The sequence below is a fragment of the Stenella coeruleoalba genome (assembly GCF_951394435.1).
Source record: "Stenella coeruleoalba genome assembly, chromosome: 4".
NCBI lineage: Eukaryota > Metazoa > Chordata > Mammalia > Artiodactyla > Delphinidae > Stenella > Stenella coeruleoalba.
This window is the reverse complement of record NC_137149.1, coordinates 147,585,738-147,608,474: the sequence shown is the minus strand read 5'-3', so window position 1 is coordinate 147,608,474 and position 22,737 is coordinate 147,585,738. Positions and strand designations below refer to the sequence as shown.

General features: G+C 41.8%; 1 protein-coding gene across 2 annotated transcripts in view; it reads left to right on the top strand.

The window, feature by feature from the left end:
• Nucleotides 1-22,737, top strand: part of TMEM144 (transmembrane protein 144) — a 48,806-nt gene that overhangs the window by 2,305 nt on the left and 23,764 nt on the right. For both annotated transcript variants that reach the window (XM_079919721.1, XM_079919722.1), the window contains exons 2-7: nucleotides 4,660-4,831; nucleotides 6,925-7,047; nucleotides 10,337-10,436; nucleotides 12,061-12,141; nucleotides 18,879-18,960; nucleotides 20,822-20,898. In XM_079919721.1, coding sequence (XP_079775847.1) covers nucleotides 4,723-4,831; nucleotides 6,925-7,047; nucleotides 10,337-10,436; nucleotides 12,061-12,141; nucleotides 18,879-18,960; nucleotides 20,822-20,898 — 572 coding nt within the window. In that variant the 5' untranslated portion in view covers nucleotides 4,660-4,722. The remainder of the gene's footprint in view (nucleotides 1-4,659; nucleotides 4,832-6,924; nucleotides 7,048-10,336; nucleotides 10,437-12,060; nucleotides 12,142-18,878; nucleotides 18,961-20,821; nucleotides 20,899-22,737) is intronic.

Here is a 22,737-nt window from a genome sequence, read left to right as displayed (position 1 = left end):
TGTGTGTGTGTGTGTGTGTGTGTGTGTGTGTGTGTGTATCACATCTTCTTTACCCATTCATCTGTTGCTGGGCACTTAGGATGCTTCCATATCTTGACTGTTGTAAACAATGCTGTAATGAATAGAGGTGTGCATATATCATTTTGAATCAGTGTTTTAGTTTTTCTTCAGAATGATACCAAGAAGTGGATTTTCTGGATGGCATGGCAGTTCTACTTTTAGTTTTTGTGAGGAACCTCCATACTGTTCTCCATAGTGGCTGCACCAATTTACATTCGCACCAACTGTGTAGAAGGCTTCCCTTTCTCCATACCCTCTCCAGCATTTGTGATTTATAGACTTTTTGATGATGGCTGTTCTGACAGGTGTGCGGTGATATATCATTGTGGTCTGATTTGCATTTCTCTGATGATTAGTGCTGTTGAGAATCTTTTCATGTATCTGTTGGCCAAGGGTGTGTCTTCTTTGGAAAAATGTCTATTCATATCCTCTGCCCATGTTTTAATTAGGTTATTTGTTTTTTGATATTGAGTTTTATGAGTCCTTTGTATATTTTGGATATTAACCTATTATGAGGTATATCATTTGCAAATATCTTCTCTGATTTAGTAGGCAGCCTTTTCATTTGATTGGTAGTTCCCATGCCGTGCAAAAACTTTTTAGTTAGAGTAGTCCCATTTGTTTTTGTTTTTTAAAGATTTGTTTATTTATTTATTTTTGGCTGCGTTGGGTCTTCGTTGCTGTGCGCGGGCTTTCTCTTGTTGCGGCAAACAGGGGCTACTCTTCGTTGTGGTGTGCAGGCTTCTAATTGCGGTGGTTTCTCTTGTTATGGAGCACGGGCTCTAGGTGTGCGGGCTTCAGTAGTTGTGGCACACAGGCTCAACAGTTGTGGCTTGCGGACTCTAGAGCAGAGGCTCAGTAGTTGTGGCGCACAGGCTTAGTTGCTCCGCGGCATGTGGGATCTTCCCAGACCAGGACTCAAACCCGTGTCCCCTGCGTTAGCAGGTGGATTCTTAACCACTGCGCCACCAGGGAAGTCCCCCATTTGTTTTTTTATTTTTGCTTTTGTTTCCCTTGCCTGGAGAGATAGATTCAAAAAACTATTGCTAAGGCCAGTGTCAAACAGTGAACTGCCTATGTTTTCTTCTAGGAATTTTATGGTTTCAGGCCTCACATTTAAGTCCTTAATCCATTTTGAGTTTACTTTTGTACATGGTATGAGAAAGCAGTCCAGTTTGACTCTTCTTCATGTAGCTGTCCAGTTTACCCAACACCGTTTATCAAAGAGGCTTTATTTTCCCCATTGTGTATTCTTGCTTCCTTTGTCATAGATTAATTGACCACATGTGTGTAGATTTATTTCCGGGCTCTCTATTCTTTTCCATTGATCTATGTTTCTGTTTTGGTGCCAGTACCATATTGTTTTGATTACTGTAGCTTAGAAGTATGAAATCAGGGAGCATGATAACGCAAGCTTTTTTCTTTTTTCTCAAGAAAGAAAAAAGCTTGTGTCATCTTTGACTTCTTTCATCAGTATCTTATAGTTTACTGAATATGGGTATTTTTGCCTCCTTAAGTAGGTTTATTCCTAGGTATTTTATTCTTTTTACACGATAGTAAATGGGATTGTTTACTTAATTTTTCTTTGTGTTCTTTTGTTGTTAGTGTATAGCAATGCAAGAGATTTCTGTATATTAATTTTATATCCTGCAACTTTACCAAATTCATTGATTAACTCTAATAGTTTTCTGGTGGCATCTTTAGGATTTTCTATGTATAGTATCATGTCATCTGCAAACAGTGGCAGTTTTACTTCTTCCTTTGCGATTTGGATTTCTTTTCTTTCTTTATCTTCTCCGATTGCCGTGGCTAGGACTTCCAAAACTATGTTGAATTATAGTGGTGAGAGTGGGCACCCTTGTCTTGTTCCTGATCTTAGAGGAAATGCTTTCAGTTTTTCACCATTGAGAATGATATTGGCTGTGGGTTTGTCATATATGGCCTTTAGTATGTTGAGGTAGGTTCCCTCTATGCCCACTTTCTGGAGAGTTTTTATCATAATTGGGTGTTGAATTCTGTCAAAAGTTTTTTCTGCATCTTTTGAGATGATCATATGGTTTTTATTCTTCAATTTGTTAGTATGGTGTATCAGCTATTATTTTTTTAAATATGTTTTTCGCCCCTTTTCTCTCCCTTCTCATTCCTACACCCCTTAATGTGAATGTTAGTGTGTTTGATGTTGTCCCAGGGGTCTCTTAAGCTATCCTTCTTTGTTTTATTTCTGTTTTCTGTTTAGCTTGGGTGATTTCCACTGTTTTGTCTTCCAGTTCGATGATCCCTTCCTCTATATCATCTAATCTACTGTTATTTTTTTCTAGTGTATTTTTTATTTCAGTTATTGTGTTCTTCACCTCTCTTTGGTTCTCCTTTGTATTTTCTAACTCATTGTTAAAATTCTCACTGTTTCATCCATTCTTTCCTCAAGTTTGTTGAGCATCTCTCTGATCATTACCTAAACTCTTTATTGGGTAAATTGCTTACCTTCACTTCACTTAGCATTTCTTGTGGAGTTTTAGCTTGTTTTTTCATTTTGAAAATATTCCTTTGTCACCTCATTTTTCTGGTTCTTTGTTTTTGTTCTTCTCTGTATTAGATAGGCTGGTTATATTTTCTGATCTTGGAAAAGTGGTCTTAAGTAGTAGACATCCTATTCATCCCAGCAGCACACTCCCCGCTGGTCACCAGAGATGTATTCTCTAGGGGTGCTTCTCATATGGGCTGCATGAGTCCTTTTGTTGTGTTAGGGCCAACTACTGTGGGTACACTGGAAGGTGTGGCTGGCCCTCAGCCCAGTTGATTGCCAGGCCCTGCCTAGTGCAGAGGCTGCTGGCCACTGGTGGAAGGGGCCAAGTCCCAGGATGGCTGGCTATGGGGACCATGTTGTCCCAAGGCTGGTGCCCACTCACTGGTTGGTGAGGCCAGCTCCTAATGCAGCTGGCTGAAGTGCACCAGGGGGTCATGTGTCTAGTGCCAGCCCAAGTATGGAAGCAGAGACTCCGCTCTTAAAGAGAGAATGCAAAGTCTCACATGCTGTACTAGTGGTCTAACACTAGCTCCATGACCCCTAATGCAGAATCAAGTCCTGGGGTGGCTAGCTGCAAGCCAGGGGGTCCTGGAGCTAGTCTTGTCCTGCTGATAGGCAGGACCAGGTTCTGCAGATACTGGGGACTGGGGAGGGGGGCCACCTATGGCTTCTGCTGGCTTGCTAGTGGGCTGGACTAGTCTCTGCACTGCTGGCTGCTTGGCCTAGGACATCACAGGACTGGTGACAACTGGCCTTTGGGTGAGGCCAGATTCCAGTGCTGATAGGCTAGTGGGAGGACTTCAGAATGGTGCTTGCTAGCACCAGTGCCCCAGTGGCAGCATGAGCTCCTGAAAATGGCTGTTGCCAACATCTGTGACCCCAGGGTGAGAATCGCTTGCCTCCCGCCTCTCCAGGCGACTCTCCAAGATCAGCAAGAGGTCTGACCCAGGCTCCTTTCATATTACTGCCTCTGCCCTGGGTCTTGGAGTGTGTGAGATTTTGTGTGCACCCTCTAAGAGCAGAGGCTCTGTTTCCTACAGACCTCTGGTTTTCCCAAATGCAAGTCTCACTGACCTTCAAAGCTAGAAGTTCCGGGGGCTCATCTTCTCTGTGCAGGATCCCCGGTCTGGGGAGCCCAATGTGGGGCTTAGACCCCTCGCTCCTTGGGGAAATCTCTGCAAATGTGATTATCCTACTGTTTGTGGTCACCTACCCATGGGTGTCGGTCTCGACTCTACTGTGTCTTCACCCCTCCTCCCATCACCTTGTGGTTCCTTCTTTGTATCTTTAGTTGCAGACGATCTTTTCTGCTAGCCTTCAGGTCATTTTCATTGATAGTTTCTTTGTAAATAGTTGTGATTTTGGAAGGAGGTAGGTTCAGGGTCTTCCTTCTCCACCATCTTGGTCACCTTCAAGAGATTGTTAAAGAGATCTTTAGGAGATCCTTCTATCTGTCCAGTTTTTTAAAAAGTCACAAATATAATTTCATGAACTATTTAAACTGATACACACCTAGGTGGTGCTACTGTTGAAGAAAAGTGCCTTTACCTCTAGGGGATCCTGAGTATATAGCAACAATACAACTTAAATGTGCCCTTAAGCTCGTGTTAAATAGTAGAACAGCTTGTGCTCAGAAGGCACATAGGTCTCAAAGTCTTCACCCGTGCTCTGTCATTGACTTGTCACAACAACCAATTGAACTGAACAGGATCCTGGTCCACAAATCTTCATGATACAATCTACCCACACAGAAGAATTTCTTTACAATATCATACAAATTGTATCCAGGTCTTGGAAGAAGTTAGGTTTTCAAGCTCTGAAGACAAATTTTGCTTGTTTTACTGTTTGTTTTGTAGGTCAGTGATCAAAAAATATTTGTTGCCAACATAAATGAAAAACTGAATGAACGAACATGGGGTGTGAATGTAATACATAATTTCATAATGTCTTAACTTTTTATCTGGAAGGACTCTTGCCGTACTTTTGACAAACTCAATAAGTATCATGTATTGATGACAGTTTGCTCACAGATTCACAACTTTTTAATTGTTTCATTTTTATTCCTTTTCTTTCAGAAGCTCTTGAAAAGTACATCAAGTTGGAAGTGAACCAGCTTGCTCTCGGGCAGGACCAGAGCCATGAGCAATAATGGAACAGACCTCACCACGGGTTTCATCTCCTCTATTGTAGCCATCCTTTTGTTTGGCTCAAACTTTGTACCACTTAAAAAATATGAGACTGGCGATGGTAGTTATGTTTCCTTCATTGTTCGTCTTAAATTAATTTTAAATGTGAAGTTCACTTTTTCTGTCTTTTTTAAATGATGGCTATAAAAATGAATTTTGCTGTACCTGAGGCCAAATGAATAGAGCTTAAAAAAAATCCTTTGGCAATGCCCGTGCCATGTTATCTGACTGCTAGTCAGTATAGGATAACCTTAAGATTGTGTTTCATCATAAAGCTAGGATGGGGAAAGCCTTTTAGCCATATCTGTTATGTTCAGAAAAGAAGGAAGTTAGCTCTACTGATAACACTTGTTTTGCAAACACAAATTGCCACCACAATTGATATAATAGAAAACAATTTGCACATAACACGAAATCTGTGTTTGCCTATGAGCAATGTTGACTCTGACAAACATTAGGTGAACACAGAAAACTGCACCCAGATGAACAAAGATGCACAGCAATGCACAAAACGTGCTCACACACACCCCTTCACACAACCACCAGGTCTGTTACACCACACCCTTACACATCTGGTGTTCAAACCCTCCTTCACCACCTTCCCAATAATTCACAAGCTACAGCACTTCTGACATCCATTTGCATAAGCCAACTTCAGATCTTTTTTAAGGTAAAGTTCCATATTTATTGCAGCATTTGTGAATGTCTTAACCACTTAACCAGTGTAAAACTGCACTACCATCGTTTTAGGCTCCTATCTTTTCTTAATAAGTTGTTGATGGAGTTTCTGAGTGTTGTGTCCTTAGACCCATTTTCCCCCTAAGCTCTGCAGGGTTTATCACATGATTTTACACAGTGCGGTGATGTTTAGGAACACACATGTCACTTTATGGTAGAACTGACTGTAATGTGAATTATAGGGAAGGAGAAGCAGTAGTTGTTTTTATCTACCTGCCTTTCCTGTTAAAGCCAGGAGGAGAAATTGGGGATGTTATGGTGAAAGCCTGGTGGGAGGCATTGTGTTTTCACTCCAATTTATGTCTTTTTTTTTTTTCAACTTTATCTCAGCCTTTTTTCTTATGTCTTTATACCACTAAGACAATAGAGTTACAAATCCTTTCCCTCCAGAGCCTTTCTTCTTTTCCCCTTTGGAGTTAGAACAGGAATGAAAAGTGCTTAAAAAAATAACAAAAAACATACTAAGGGTTAGAGGACCTGACTTTTGGGTGTTCTACAAGAACTGTGTGATCCCAGACAAACCTTATCCACTCTTTTGTTCTCAGTTTCTCTTTTGTAAAACGAAGTTTCCTTTCATCTCTGTGTTCTTACTTTTTTGTCTTAGAGGTTAACAGCCTTTTTTTCTCTCCTCCACCGTGAGATTGAATAGAAATAGGGAAAATTTTCCAATAGAGTCAAAAGTGCTACACTGAGTTATAACTACCTTAGTATTTTTTCCAATGTCGATGTTTTCTGTATCCTTTTAATCCCTAAACCCTCCTTCTAAGCCTCAGAAAAGTACAGATACACCTCATATCACCATGTGACCTTCAAGTAACTGGCAGAGCATAGGAAGGGGAGTAGCTCTGACCTAGAAGGCTAATTCTCAGGTCTGGAATGTCTGACTCAGTGCAGACACTCAACTCCAAGTGCATGAGACCTACATATGACCATAAAGGACTTTATGTTTATCCCAAAATGGCACATACGATCCCCAAAGGTTTAAATTACTATCATGCTATTGTGAAGTTCTTAATGCCTCGTCTTTGGTGAGGAATGGCACTAAGTATAGCATCTGAATAAAAGTACATAGTCTTGGTCTTGCCAACATTCTTTGGTAGAAAAGTTTTGATCCCTGTTAAGCCGGAATGCACAGTGTAGAGCAAGCTTTGGAGTCCAGTTGAGTTTAAATTCCAGTTTTACAGACTGTTAGCTATTTGGACAAGTTGCTTCATCTCCGGTTCATTTTCTGTCTTTGAATTAGGGTTAATTATGATGCATAGTAGTTACAAGAAATATAATAAACATGTAAAGTGCCTGGCATAGAGGCATGCAATAAATTGTGACCATTACTATAATAATTCACTGATATTCCTAAGCGCACTAATTCCTTAGATCAGTTTGAACCAATGACACCAGTTTTTTTTTTTTTTCCAGGAATGTTTCTCCAGTGGGTACTTTGTGCTGCTATATGGTTGGTTGCCTTGGTGGTCAATCTGATATTACATTGCCCTAAGTTTTGGCCTTTTGCAATGGTTGGGGGCTGCATTTGGGCAACAGGTAATATTTGATATAATTTATTCTTTAATCACTTTATGCTATGATCCAAATAAATCTGGTTCATAGTAGAAGGAAACTAAATGAACAATTTAGTTTCTTTCATTTATATGCTCCATAAATATTTTTGGTACGTTTCCTGACTCTTTCCTTTTAATGATTTCTTTCTTAGTTCCTGGTAGATAATTGTGATAGTAAAATTATTACTACATATTATATGTATAATTATATAAAATTATTATAGGAAAAATGTTTCATTCACTATCTGTTCGAGCATAACTCATATATTAGTTTAAGTGCTCTGGTCTTTCTTTCTTTCTCTCCCATTATGTTTGTCAGAAAATATTTATTAAACAGTCGTTTCTACTACTATCATCTTTAGGACTTGTCCTTAAAAGTAGACAAACACAGGCACATTATCATTTCAAAAGCACTGGCAGAAAAACAAAAGCAAACAAAAACCTTCCCTCTGTTGCCTTCTCACTGTTGCCTGAAGTTATATAACTAGAATTTACACCTTTTCTTGGCCAATCAGGAATGCTTTTCTTCTTTTAATATAAATACACCCCAGGAGAGTTTTCTTCTCTCTAGCAAAGAGAATCCCAACTATCAAGGCTCTCTAGAGGCAATTTGATTAAAAGCAAATGAATTTTTAAACGTTAAAAATGTATTAGGTAACTACTTAATTTGAATCTCTACAGAATTAGGTGATGTAGTGAAGATGATGAGTTGGAGGACGAAAGAGTTAAATTTCCACTAGAGTTGTAATTATTATAGCTCACTTATACCTTAGTATGCTTATGATTGTCATGTCTAATGGGAGAGGGGAACAGAGAAAGCAACCATTCATCCTGCAGATCTTGACAACCACCATAGTATCTATATTCACCCAGCAGGTCCCACTGGGAGTCGGTGGGTTAGAGTCTAGTTTGAGAACTGCTGCAGACGGGGATGCTGTAGGTTACAGTAGCTGATTGAATGTGGGGAGCAGAGGAAAGGGAGGACCCAATGGTAATGTAGGGATTTTCTCGTAAATGATTAGGAGAGTGATGGTGTCATTGACTTGGATGAGGAAAGCGGGGAAGAGAACGTGTCCAAAAGGGAAAATAATGAGTTCAGCTGGGACCTTTTGAGCTGAAAGTTCCTGGTGTTGGAAATTTCTTTTTTTTTTTTTCTTTTTATAAATTTATTTATTTTTGGCTGTGTTGGGTCTTCGTTGGTGCATGCAGGCTTTCTCTAGTATTAGCGAGCGGGGGCTACTCTTCGTTGCGGTGCCCAGGCTTCTCATTGCAGTGGCTTCTCTTGTTGGGGAGCACGGGCTCTAGGCGTGTGGGCTTCAGTAGCTGTGGCTCACGGGCTCCAGAGCACAGCCTCAGTAGTTGTGGCGCAGGGGCTTAGCTGCTCCGCGGCACGTGGGATCTTCCCGGACCAGGGCTCGAACCCGTGTCCCCTGCATTGGCAGGTGGATTCTTAACCACTGAGCAACCAGGGAAGCCCAGGAAATTTCTTATCAGCACTAAAACTCTGGAGAAGGTCCAGGCTAGCACTGGGAGCATGTGACTCTAGCTGATAGGTGAAACCATGAAACTAGTCAAGTACCCAAAGAAGAATATAGCAAGAGGAGGGGTGTGTTCTAGGGAAAATATTCAGAGGGCATCTAAATCCGGAAGGTGTGATGAGAAAGAGAAGCCAGAGAAAGAGAGAAACAGGAGGGAACTGGGCGATGAAGAGACCTTGGAAACCAAGAGAGGGAACCTTTCCAGAGGAGATTGACTGAGACCAGACAGCCAGTCAAGAACTGGAAAGACGAACCATGAATTTAGTCCTGAGCACGAAGCACTGGGTGCAGGACTCCAGAAGACAAGTGGGTGAGCATGGGAGAGCAAAGTCTGGGCCGTACTGGGACAGGGACATCTGCCAGCGGTTGGCCCTGGTTCGAGTCGTAGGGGATGGTCACTGCTGATTTTATCATTGACCAGTTTCTGCAAAAAGACATAAAACAGAGACCTGTGCTAAGGACGAAGAGCATTGGTGCAGTTAGGCAAGGAGCTAATTCAACATTTTCTCTGTAGGATTTTGCCCTAAGCCTGGCTCTTTTAGCAGTCATAATCATGAGTTTAAATGCCAAAACACGTGGCTGTTTTATTTTTAAAATGACGAATTGCGCTTTACTAAGTTTGTCCAAATCCCATAAGCTTTTTTTTTTCATTTTTATTAAATCTTTATTTTGTTTTATTTTTTAAAATTTTTATTGGGGTGTAGTTGATTTACAATGTTGTGTTAGTTTCTGCTGTACAGCAAAGTGAATCAGTTATACATATACATATAACCACTCTTTTTTAAGCTTCTGTTCCCATATAGATCATTACAGAGAATTGAGTAGAGGTCCCTGTGCTGTACAGTATGTCCTTATTAGTTATCTATTTTATATATAGTAGTGTGTATACGTCAATCCCACTCTTCCAATTTATCCCTCCACCCCCACTTACCCCCTGATAACCATAAATTTATTTTCTACATCTGTAACTCTATTTCTGTTTTGCAGATAAGTTTATTTGTAGCCTTCTTTTAGGTTCCGCATGTGAGCAATATCATATGATATTTGTCTCTGTCTGACTTACTTCACTTAGTATGATCATCTCTAGGTCCATCCACATTGGTGCAAATGGCATCACTTCATTCCTTTTTATGGCTGAGTAATATCCCATTGTATATATGTACCACATCTTCTTTATCCATTCCTCTGTTGATGGACATTTAGGGTGCTTCCATGGCTACTGAAAATGCAAATCAAAACTACAATGAGGGGTGAGCTGTGACAAAGCGAGAGAGAGGCATGGACATACATACACTACCAAACTAAGGTAGATAGCTAGTGGGAAGCAGCCGCATAGCACAGGGATATCAGCTCGGTGCTTTGTGACCATCTAGAGGGGTGGGATAGGGAGGGTGGGAGGGAGGGAGACGCAAGAGGGAAGAGATATGGAAACATATGTATATGTATAACTGATTCACTTTGTTATAAAGCAGAAACTAACACACCATTGTAAAGCAATTATACCCCAATAAAGATGTTAAAAAAAAACACAAAAAACTACAATGGGGTATCACCTCACACCGGTCAGAATGGCCATCATCAAAAAACCTGCAAACAATAAATGCTGGCGTAGATGTGGAGAAAAGGGAACCCTCCCATGAGCTTCAGCTGAAATTAAAATAAAAATTAATTCAATTGATAAACTTGTTTTCTGTATTGGAAATAACACCTTTCTTCTGTATATTTCATCTACAGGAAACATTGCGGTTGTCCCAATTATCAAAACCATTGGTTTGGGCCTTGGAATCTTAATCTGGGGATCATTTAATGCCTTAATCGGCTGGGCAAGCTCAAGGTAACACAAAGCAAAGTGTTTCAACTATGATTCTCTGCACTCACCCTCTGTGTAAGGCCAGTGCTAAGCATGGGACTAGCTGAGAGGAATAATGCTTGGTTCCTACCCTCACAGAGGCCACTACTGGTAAGGCATACACATAGCATATGCTACCTTGAATTACTATTTCCCTTAAGTTCTAAAGAAGTGATCTGACACTCTGATCAAGATAAAGTAAAGAATTGTCTCTAGGGAACAAAGCAGGGAGAGAGAAAGGACACTGAGATTTATGTTCCCTTTCTATGTGTGGCAGTTTGCTGGACATATTATATACATTATTCCCATCTCATTTTCACAACTCTATGAGGTAAGTGCTATCTTATAAGAGAACTGGCACACAAAGAAGATGAGGGACTTGCTGAAGTTCACAGAGCTAATCAGCCATGGTTCTAAAGCCCATATTCTTCCCTCTGGGGTCTGAGCCAGTGTCAGCAAACCCTGGTCCAGCTTCCCAGCCATTTTTGTAAATAAAGTGATATTGGAACACAGCCAAACACATCCGTTTAAGGAGTGTCTGCGGCTGCTTGTTCCCTATAATGGTAGAGGTGGGTAGTTGCAAGAGGCCACCTAGCCCGCAAAGCCTAAAATATGTACCCACTGGCCCTTAAAGGGAAAGTTTGCCAACCTGCAGCTCTAGAGCTGAGCTGTCCAGATCGGGTCACCGCAAGCCACATGTGGCCATGTGTATTTAAATTTAAATTAATTAAAATGTGACAAAGTTAAGCATCGAGTTCCTCAGCTGCGCTGGCCACGTGTCAAGTGCTCTATCGCCGTAGCTGGCGGAAGCTGCCCTATGGTCTGGTGCAGCCTGGGAACAGCTTCATCTTCTGAGAAGATCCTTTTGGACTGCACCACCCTCGGTCAGCATTAAGATGAACGTTCAAGTTGAGTTTGGGAAAATAAATAGAAAGGGGGCTTTCACTCTAACCTTGCTTTCCGGGCCCCTCTTCCCGCTCAAAACACTACAACAACCTCAGTTATAACAAAGCCAGCTAAGTTCCAGTACATTCTTTCCTGTCCTTTCCTCATCCCCGCCCTGCTTTTTACAAGTGCTATTGTCTTTTTCCTGTCCTTGCCTCCTTTCTCTGGCCCTGGGTGGTTCACAGTGATGGTCGGTGATGATCAATACAACCTCAAGACATGGGGAAAAAAAAAAAAAAGAATTTAAAGGGATGCCAAAGAGCAGCGATCTTTAACCAAGCAGTTATTGAATCTATTTCAAGTATTATACAAAGTAGCAGTCAACTCACCAGCATTCAATTACCCACTTAATCTATTTTTTCTTCCTTCTTCCTTAGTCTTAATGAGAAAGGGACTTTTCTTTTAGACAAGTACTTTTACATATACTAGCTCATTTAATCTTAAGAAACCTGTACGTGAGGTGTAATTGGAGGTGTAATTGTCCCAGTTTTAAACATGGGAAATTGAGGCCCAATAAAGATAGTTAACTTATCCAAGTCACAGGTAGGAGGTGAGGGACCTAGGATTTCAATCCAGGAATCTGACCCCGAGTCCATGGCCTTAAACACTGTGATGAACACATATTCAACAATATCTACTTTGATATGACTCTTTCCATTTCCAGGTTTGGCTGGTTTGGAATGGATGCAGAAGAGGTGTCAAAACCACTGCTCAATTACATCGGAGCCGGGCTGTCAGTAGTAAGGTACATGGCCCTTTTTATGATTTAACTCTTCTTCCCAACATTCAGGACACTTGTTAAAGATCCTGATGCGTGGACATTGCTTTACACCCACGTCTCATCAATCAACATGATTTTTTCTCAGATTCTTCATTTACATTGACAGGCATGGCTTCAGGGGACACAAAGTATCAGCTCTGGGGTCAGGGGCCCCAGCCTCAGTGGTCAAAAGCTCTGAGACCCTGGGAAACCTTTTAGCTGCTGTGAAGCTTATTTTCATTATCTGTAATATTCAGAAAAATCATAAGACATAGCTCATAAATGAGGACCCAATGGAGTTAAAGTATTTTGCGAACTAGAAAATGCTATAAGTCAACGTTATTCTGGCTTCCTGGTGCTCTGAAATAGCCACTGATTCTCTCTTATTACTCAGGTATTCTTTGCCACTCAGTTTCCAGTTTCCTGTCACGTCACTCAGCTCTTCTCAACCCGCTCACGTAACCACTCTCTCACCTGTGACGACACACACTCATGTAAATACCTGTTTGGGGATGTCTAGTTATATTCACTGAATGGAAGTGTTCAGCCCATGAAACCATCCCAGAATTAGGTCACCTTAGATTCGGTCCCTTTTCCTCTCTAGACTCCATCTGTGTTTCCTGTCAGCACCTCTCATAATGGATAATATTGCCTGTGAAGGTTTTAGTCTTTTTTACTCTTCAGGGAAAGAACACTGTATTTCCCTTCCTCCTGCAGTTGATGGCTTTTCTCCAACCACATTCAGGAACAATCTCTTTGTCGTTGAAATGTTGCCTTAGAGAGTTCTTCCAGGCCAATCGGACAGGAAATAACATTGATTATTCTAAAATAGCAGATTCTTGACATTTTTGGTTAGAGGCAATTTTGTATATTTTGTACAATTCACAGAGCATTCAAGCTTTGAAGAGCTCTCTCAGAAAACATTTCTTTACGCCCCAAAATTGGAACGTAGAATGCCTTCGTCTTGACGTAATGATAATTTGAGGCCAATTTATCCACTCCATCAGGCTTTGTTTTTCTCCATGTTCCTTCTCCCTTTAGAAAGTGTACATTCTCTAAAATTACAAATTATCCACGTTCTATCACTTCTACTTGTGTGACCTTGGGCAAATCACTTAATTTCTCTAAACCTTGGTTTCTTCATCTGGGGATAAAGTGGGGCTAATAATATTTTGAGGATTAAATAAATATGTTCAGTGCCATGTATAGGGCTAGACACATGGCTAGTGCTCTATATGGTGGGTAATTTTAATTACAACAGTCACTCTTTTAATTAATAACTATTTCATGTTTGGTTACTGTTACCCCTTTGGGTCTATGTTGTCCAACTCAACAGTTAACTAGCCAGCGTGTCTGGGAGTCACCCAACTTAGTCTGGATCTTGGTCTGAGGCAGGAAAATGAGGTGATCTCTTCTGTGGTGCATCCTGGCTCTCTTCTAAGTTTCTCTTGTTGACCTGAAACAAATAGACGGCCAGATTGTCCCCAGCAAAAATGGGTTTATTCAGGACCAGCAGAAAATTGCAGTTCAGGGTCTGCAACCATGGCGAGCCAGTACAAGTCCCTCACATCAAGGGAAGGAGAACGCTTTTATAGAGGACACAGGAAGTTGGGAGGGTTATAGTAAACGAGGAGTCCATGGCTGTCCATTGGCTGAGGCCTGGCCAGGAAGGAAGAGGGGTCTGTCTCTTTCCCGTTGGGCTCTGCTATGAGCACAGGGCATGTGAGCTCCCCATTCCGCTCTCTCGACTCTATTTAACTGAGTTTTCTGTTTGTTAATATTTTTTACCCTTTACTAAAAGGAATTTCTGGAACCTTTCCATTTTAACTCTGTTAAATCAGTTTGTTCTGAAAGGAATTCATTGAAATGACTTGGAGTTTCATAGCCAGTATAAGGAAACTTGGAATCTGGTTACATTGGTTTAGGATGTTGCTTTTCTTTTTAAAATGGAAAGAGTTGCTCCCATTCTCTGGACAGTCAATTGTAAAGCGTTGCTAAGGTCATGTCTAGCCTTACATCTTCCCTACGTGTTATCCAGGTTAAGTATCAGTCAGTTTCCATATCCAAAACCACCCCAGGTATCTTAAACAGCAGAGGATATAGCACAGGGAATTGTTGACAAAAAGTGTTATAAAGCCCAAAAGAGCAAAGGGAGAAGGTGGCATCACCCAAAGCCCCAGGGCACCCACCCCAGCTGGCACTGTGGGGAGAAATGTGTCTGCCCTGAGCTGCTGACACCCCTGCAGCCACCCAAGGCAAGATGATGCCTGACCCCACCCCACCCCCACTGCTGGCAAAGCCGGGATGAAGCACAGTTTGGGCAAATGTAGTTTTCAGTCTTCTAGTTCCCATGGTTCAGGGTGGAAGTGGAGCGGATGCCAAGAAACAAGTCCAGGACACTCTCTTAGACATGCTTCAGTGAAGACCCAGGAGTCGGAGTTCACAAGAAGACAGATTTCCTTTTCAATTAAAAAAAGGCTTTGAGGACTTCCCTGGTGGCGCAGTGGTTAAGAATCCACCTGCCAATGCAGGGGACACTGGTTCGAGCCCTGGTCCGGGAAGAGCCCACATGTCTCGGGGCAAATAAGCCCATGTGCCACAACTACTGAGCCTGCACTCTAGAGCACTCGAGCCACAACTACTGAGCACACATGCCACAACTACTGAGCACATGTGCCACAACTACTGAGCCCACGAGCCACAACGACTGAGCCTGTGTGCCACAACTACTGAAGCCCACGTGCCTAGATCCCGTGCTCCGTAACAAGAGAAGCCACAGCAGTGAAAAGCCCGTGCACCACAAGGAAGATTAGCCCCCACTCGCAGCAACTAGAGAAAGCCTGCGCACAGCAATGAAGACCCAATGCAGCCAAAAATAAATAAATTAAAATTTTTTAAAAAAAGGCTTTGAATTATCCTTGAATCTACTCTACTTCCTTAACTTGCTTCCTCTGTAGAGCTGTGTTGTGAGGAAGCCCAGATCTTTGATTCTAGCGGTTAGCTTTCTTCAGAGAACTGCGGATCAGGCTAAACATCTCGACGTGCATGCCCCCCGGGTGCCTCCTACTCTGTCTCAGGTGGGGCTACCTGTGGAAGGGGACCCTGCCAGGTCAGGCACAAGGTCAGCCCTGCACAAACCCTGGGCTGCTGGTTCCTTTCTATTTGCCTTCAACATTTCCCACTCAGAATTACTTTTCTTACTTTAGCCTTCCCTGAACACTGGCCCCTCTTCCTGCGTTCCTTCTCTCCGTAGAAGGTATTAGCCACAGTCATTCAAATTCAGAACCTCGGGCATCTTGAATTTTTTTTCCTTTGTACCCGACCCCATATCAAATCCTGTAAAATTCTTTCTGAATCTTTCACAGGTTCCTCCTCTCTTTTCCCTCGGTCCCATACTACCTACCCACCTGTATACCGTAAAAATCTCACATCTCAGTTCCCTAGTTCCATTCTTTCCTGTTGCCAGTATGACTTGCTTGTATCTGCTCTCAAATCAGGACATCACTCTTCTATTTAGGAACCCCTGAAGGCTCCCCACTGGATTCAGAATAAATCTGTCTTGTTAATCCACCGTGTCCTCCACAGTTAGAGATTCAGCACTTCTTCCCAGCACAGTTTCGCCCTGGGTTGTCAGTTCACTGACCCAGGATTACTTATCATACCCGACACTTCCTTCAGCCCCAAAAGCCCTTTCCTCTGCCTCCCTGAAATATCAGTTAAGATTTCCCATTCTGTATGAAGTTTTCTTGATTTTCTTCTTCCTAATTATCAATAGAATGGATCACCCCTAGTCTCCCATTGTATTTTACACTTCTTCTATTACCCACATTCTCAGGGTCTGTGTTGTATTATTCAGACAACCCTCTGTATCCTTAAACTATGAGATCCTGAAAGACAAAGTCTGTTATTTTCTTTGTGCACCATTTCTCCCACCATCACTATCAGACTTCGCTGCACAGTGCTTGACCTATAATAGATGCTTGTTGAAATCAGTTGTCAGTGTAGACACACACGTGAGTTTTACTAATAGTAAGTGTATAGGGTTGCAAATCTAGGGAAATTGGCAAGGTTGGAAGTATAGAGAAGTACCCTTGCGTATAACATATTGATTTATTTTTAAAGTTTCCCATGCTTTTGAAAGCATTCACAGACTCCATCATGGAACTTTGTGTTTGACACACTGTACCAAGTTCTTCAAGTCTGTAGCCCAGAAGACCTTGTGACCTATTTGCCTTTATGTTCATATCCATAAGATACATCTCATGACCTTGTCCTAACTTAGTGCCACCGGATTCCCTCTTGACCTAATCGAGCTGGATTCTTCTTTCTGACTCACCCATTTCATGTCCAGTATACAGGCTCAGACCACTGATTCCTTAGTCTTCATTTCTTCCTCATGCTCAGCACCCCATCTCCCATCCAATTTGTAGTGAAACTTCTCAACTAACATATTTTGAGATTTTATCATGTGCCAAAAAATACCCCGAGAATTTTGTAGCCATTACTATTTAATTCTCATCACAGTTCTGTAAAGTGGGTATATCTCCATTTTTATTTTATTTATTTATTTAAAAAAATTTTTGGCTGCATTGGGTCTTCATTGCTGCGCGCGGGCTTTCTCTAGTTGTGGCGAGCGGGGGCAACTCTTTGTTGTGGTGCACGGGCTTCTCATTGCAGTGGCTTCTCTTGTTGCGGAGCCCGGGCTCTAGGCACACAGGTTTCAGTAGTTGTGGCTCGTGGGCTCAGTAGTTGTGGCACGTGGGCTTCAGTAGTTGTGGCTCACGGGTTCTAGAGTGCAGACTCAGCAGTTGTGGTGCACGGACTTAGTTGCTCTGTGGCATGTGGGAGCTTCCCAGACAAAGGCTTGAACCTGTGTCCCCTGCATTGGCGGGTGATTCTCAACCACTGCGCCACCAGGGAAGTCCCTCCCCATTTTTTAGATGAAAAAAGTTGAGGGTCAGAGAGGTTAAGTGATTTGTTGGAGGGTCACACAGTTGTTTGAAGAAGCACTCTAGGGCTTTTCTCTGTGTCCTTCAAGTATATTTCTAACATATCATCCTCTATTGCTATTAGAAAAACAGATGGGTCTATACAAAGCAGAGGGTTTTCATGGTAACTTTGAGGAGAAAATGCAGTTGCAGTGTCTAATGTTAGCTTTGCGAATTAACATATATATGAGCGCACACACATGCCTATTTAACAATTAAGATAGACACATATAATCAGGTTTTATGCATTCAATTTTACTGAGTGTCAGGTACTTCGAGGACCTTGAAGCAGATGGAAAATGTGGTTCCTATCTTCTATTGAATTGGAAAGTCTTTAGAGAAAAAAGATTACATGGACCTGTGGCAGATGGTCTGGACCGTGTGATGACGATTCTCAGTGTTTTGGGAATTCAGAGAAGAGGACAATAGGGGAGGACCAGCCGGGGGTGGGGCTCCCTTCTCACAGTCAGCACTTCACGTCTTCTCTAGTTTGGGTAAGAGGTGAGGACACGGTATGTCCAGCTAAGGAAGGCTCACAAGCGGGACGTACAAGCTTGGAGCAGGGGCTGGTCAGGGAAAGAAGTCCATGGGAGAATTATGTTGAGAAAGGTTGAACGGGGCATGAAGCAGAGAGCAGTAAAAATCAAAGCAAAACTTGAATTTCCTATGGAAGGGAATATGGAACCATTCACGTTTATAAAGCAGCCAAGAGACTGAACTAAGGAAGCTAACTCGACATTTTAAATTTTTGTACAAAAGATAGCATATCTGGGTTCACTGGTCTGCACTCAGCTACCTATACTATTTCAGTCTCATGTGTGCTTTGAAAACTTGTTATATTGCTTTAACTTTTGAACCATGCAAGTGTTTTTAAAAAGGAATATCAAAAGTATACCAAAGTTGTTAGTTTCCTTCAGTTAATTTAATATTTTAACATATTTTAGCATTTTGGTGTGGTTCAAAAGTCAAGGTCAGTGAGGCATTTGTTACAAAGATACTGGACATGAATAGTCAGTGCCTTGGGAGAGAGAGGTTAAAGGGCAAAAAGGCATTAGGCTTACGTGTGTTTTTATCTCTTAAAATATACTCTGGAGGTCTTTCCATATCAGAGCACAGAGGGCATCCTCATTCCTTTTTTGTGGCTGTGTCATATTCCACCGGATGATCATGAAGGTCGGCTCACCTGAGTGTGTCTGTGCTTGTGTTAGAGGTCCCGGAGCGGGACTGGTAGGGACAAGAGTGGACACACCTATGCCTTTAGTACATGGCCTCAGGGTCTCCCCTGCAGGGGTCACACAGTTCTGCACTCACACCAGTGGTACTTATCTCCTCGAGTTTGTCCAATTGAGGATGTTAAGCTTTGGGGGGGGGGGTTGTCAATAGAACAGGTGAGATATATTATTTCAAGGTGTTTCCATTTGTGTTTTTTACCGTGTGATTCCAGGGTTAAGCATGAATAAAAAGAAAGATGGGGCCATTGACTGAAACAAGAAAATCAGGAGAAAGATCTGATTTGGGAGGGAAGCTTATGAGTCTAGCTTTTAAGCTGTTGTAATTGAAGACAAGGAGAGATGTCAAAGAGAACAGCGGTGCTGGAGAAATGGCAGGACCCCTGAAGAGGCAGTTTGGAAGTAATCATCGTATCATTAAGATACGATGTTTTCCCTTAAGTTCAGGCAACTTAATGTGAACCAGGGTTGTGATAAATGTCACTAAAATTTATTTTCTTTGCAGTGCTTTCATATTTTTGTTCATCAAAAGCAAAATACCAAATACCACATATTCTGTGGACACCACACCATTAATAACAGAGCATGTGAGTAGAGAATGAGAACCACCTTGATCTGAAACGTATAATTAAGACGAAAGGAAAATGCATGAATTTGAATGCAGATAAGCGGGTAATGGGGTATTTTTTTAAAATCAGGGCTATCTGAAATATTTTAGCATATTTATTATGGCTAGGTCTATGTAGCCATCAATGTTTCCACAGTAAAGATGCTCAACAAATACAGAGGTCTACTTCTTTTTATTAACGGTAGATCCCTACTAGGAGATGTGCACACAAGCCCATATATTGAAGTAACTTAAGGATTTCCGCAGTACGGGAACACTGAATACTGAGAAGGAACACGAAAATGACTTTAGAAAGGGGGAGGAAGGAGGCTTTAAAGTAGGATTGGGAGAGGGCAGGGGCCACAGATAAGACAAAGCCAGTGAAAGGGTAAATCAAATCACACGAAAGTGGGAATTAGACTTGACTTTCTTCTATTTCTCTTTTCTGCCGTATCCCATTCCACTCAAAGGTGAAGACAGGAAATAAGTAAGGAGTCACTGTTTTGACCCTGAAGAATATACATTAGTCTGGAATAGCAAGTCTAGGTTAAACAGGGGCAACCTTTACAAGACAGCCGCAGCACTAGTGCCAGCGGCTCCACATACAGAAGTGGTTCCAGGGCAAACCGCCACGGCCATGAGCACAGACTCCAGCACCACGGATGCTGAGTGTCTCGTGTGCCTGCCCAGGGCCCAGTGCTGGCTGCCGCCACCTCCCACCCACACACAGAGGCGCTGCCCCCCTGGAAGGCGCTGCCTCTACTCTTTACTTCAAAATGAATTGCTTCTTCCCCTTCCTTCTTCCCCTATCAAAACTTTTATCAACTAAGGTGACAGAAACCTTAGTTAAATTGACACTAAAGTCAAATGATAAGTAGCTTAGGTGTTAGAGGAAAGATGTATTGATCCGTAGGCGTCTCTGATCAGGGAGATGTTTCAGAGAGAATGAAGGAGTGGGATGGGGAGAAGGTGTCTGGTATTCCTTGCCCACTTTAGGGACCCAGATACCTCCTAACCACCTTCCCTGCAAACAAAGGGGGAAGAAAGGAAAATAAATGCAACTTGGCAAAAGCCACAGAGAAGGCTAACGACCTTAGATTTTTCCATCAAGATGGAAGTATGTAAGCAAACTTAAGTTTAAAGATACATGGAAAGTATTGGTTACGATGCTGCTATACATCACGAGTGGCTCGTGGGGTGAGAAAGCATGATTGCCAAAGGAAAGCTTGACTTAGCACATAACGAAGAATTCAGATGTACAATAGTTTCTCATCTCTTATGAAAGCTTTAGGAGTATGGCATCAAGGAAACTTCAGCCAGGAGACAAAGATGCTTACATTCAATAGCAGAAATATTCTGAATTTGCTCATAACTTTTCCTGACCTAGAATATTAGCTAATCTCAAAACAAGGCTGGAAATGTTTCGTTAGCTAATATAGTTAAAGAGGCTGGATAACAATATGCCTACTGATCTTAGGTATTCCACAGTAGAAGAGTCTAAGTTCTAATTTCTTTACAAGTTATTAAAATTTGCAAATAGAATGCAAGCATTAATAACTTTTGTTAGCTTTGACAGGTGTATCAAAATAGCCATTTAATAAACTGTGAAAAGCATTTGAACAGAGAAGTTGCCCACTGCCAGACCATTCTGAGTGACAGAGAAACAGAATCAGAAACATCTGAGTCTAGAGATGCCCACGGAATCAGTATGCAGGGTGACGTGGTCATATTTTAAAGTGCGTTTGAGAGAGAAGAGAAAAACGCTGAACATCTTCTTGTCACCAGTGTGGTTATCAGTTGAATGCTGTTTTCCTTTTGATTTTTGCCAATGTTTTCAATAGGTGGTTAACAAAACTCAAGACCCCGATCCTGAACATTCCTGGGTGGATAAACTTTCTACAGTGCAAAACCGCTTAGTGTAAGAAAAGGTTCTCTTATTCTGTTTTATATTTGGTTAAAGCAAGAGTGAAGTCATATTCATCTGAGTTCAAGACGAAAATGGTAACACAAGCTTTGACTTCCTAGCTCCATGGTAGAGAGACTTTCGGGTCGCTTGCTGAATTTTAAGGTACAGAGAACCTTGGCCTCGGTGCTCCAAGGAATTCCTAAGCCACTGCAGTGTCTCTAGCCAATAAGTAGCTGACAAAAGCAATCTCATTTTGCAGGACTTTCATGCCTAAAGTAAAAGTAAAGTTAAAAAAAAAAAAGAAAAAGCAAAGTAAAGTAAAACCATAGGCCACAGAGTATAATGGCCAGTATGCTCCCAGCCATCCCAGTCGAATTAGGGCCACGTCTCCATTACATTATCCAGGATGCTCTCCACTGGAAATCCCTCCACTCGTGTGTCAGACAGTTTTATAATCCCAAGATATTTATTGTCAAATACAGTAGAATATTTTGTGTCTGTGTAGGCCCTAGCGCCCACCCCCAATTCTTTGTATCAAGACCAGGAGAGTTAGGTTCAATGACAGCCCTTATATTTTAGGGTTTTGGGGGCTGACAGAGAAATATGAGAATGTTTATGTTTTATGTATGAAAATTTTGTATATTTTATATAAGAAATATGGACATGTAATAGTATGTAGCTTGCATTTTTCAGTTGAGGGATGTTTTAGACTTTCTGTGGTGACACCTCAAGAATAGGAGGCATGTCCTCTGTTAGTATATACAGTGACCTCACAGTGGGAAAGAGGCAGTACTGGGTGCATAATAGATGCTCAATAAATATTTGAATAAATGGAATGAATGAAAGAATGAACTAACCCACACGCTTTGGAAGAAATAAATATGTTGCTATTTTTGCTTTGGAATAAAATAGATATATCAAACAAAACATTTTTCACAAAGCATTGCCTTTGTTAAGGGAATATTTGTTAAGGAGAACGTTTTCAGTTGTCTCATTGGCCAGCCTAGTCTATTACTCTGGTCCGCATTTGGGACCCTCATCCAGGACCAGATGGTCTAGGCCTCCCCAGGATGCAGGGGTTTCCATCATGAACAGAGCTCACTGGCCATGTGAGTACCTACAGTCTCATATTCCTTAAAACACCACTAAAATAGACTTCATTTTTTGGGGGGGGGCCACACCCTGCGGCATGTGGGATCTTAGTTCCCCAGCCAGGGATCGAACCCATGACCCCTACAGTGGAAGCGTGGAGTCTTAACCACTGGACCACCAGGGAAGTCCCTAAGCATTTGTTTTCAAGCTTGGAAAGGTATGGTTTTTGCCTAAAACTCTTTCCTGTTTCATGCTATTGTTCTTTATATTAAGCCAAAGGGATTGTTGCAAAATATTATTTACCTCCCTGCCAAAACCACTGGAAGCCCTTGCTTCACGCAGATATGGCCCAAGTCTGAGGGATCAACGTGACCCTAGTGCTTAAGGCAAAACGTTTTCTTCTTACAGGAAGTAATGTTTTACCTGAAATATTCAAATTATTTTGTTAGGGAACTCCCTGGCAGTCCAGGGTTAGGACTTGGCGCTTTCACTGCAGGGGGCCAGGGTTTAATCCCTGGTCTGGGAACTACGATCCCACAGGTTGTCAGCACAAAAAAAAAAAAAAAAAAGGTTTCTTAAATTATGTTATTAAATCAGCACTTCCCCTTGACCATGCCTAAGACATAGGCAAGTCTGTGGATCTCAGCAGTTGTTTTGAACAAACGTGTGTTTGGTCCTTAGTCTATTCTAGTCATTATTATTATCTGTGCTATTGTCACAGAGGGTTTAAAAAAGAAGCATAGGGCACGGTGTCAGTCT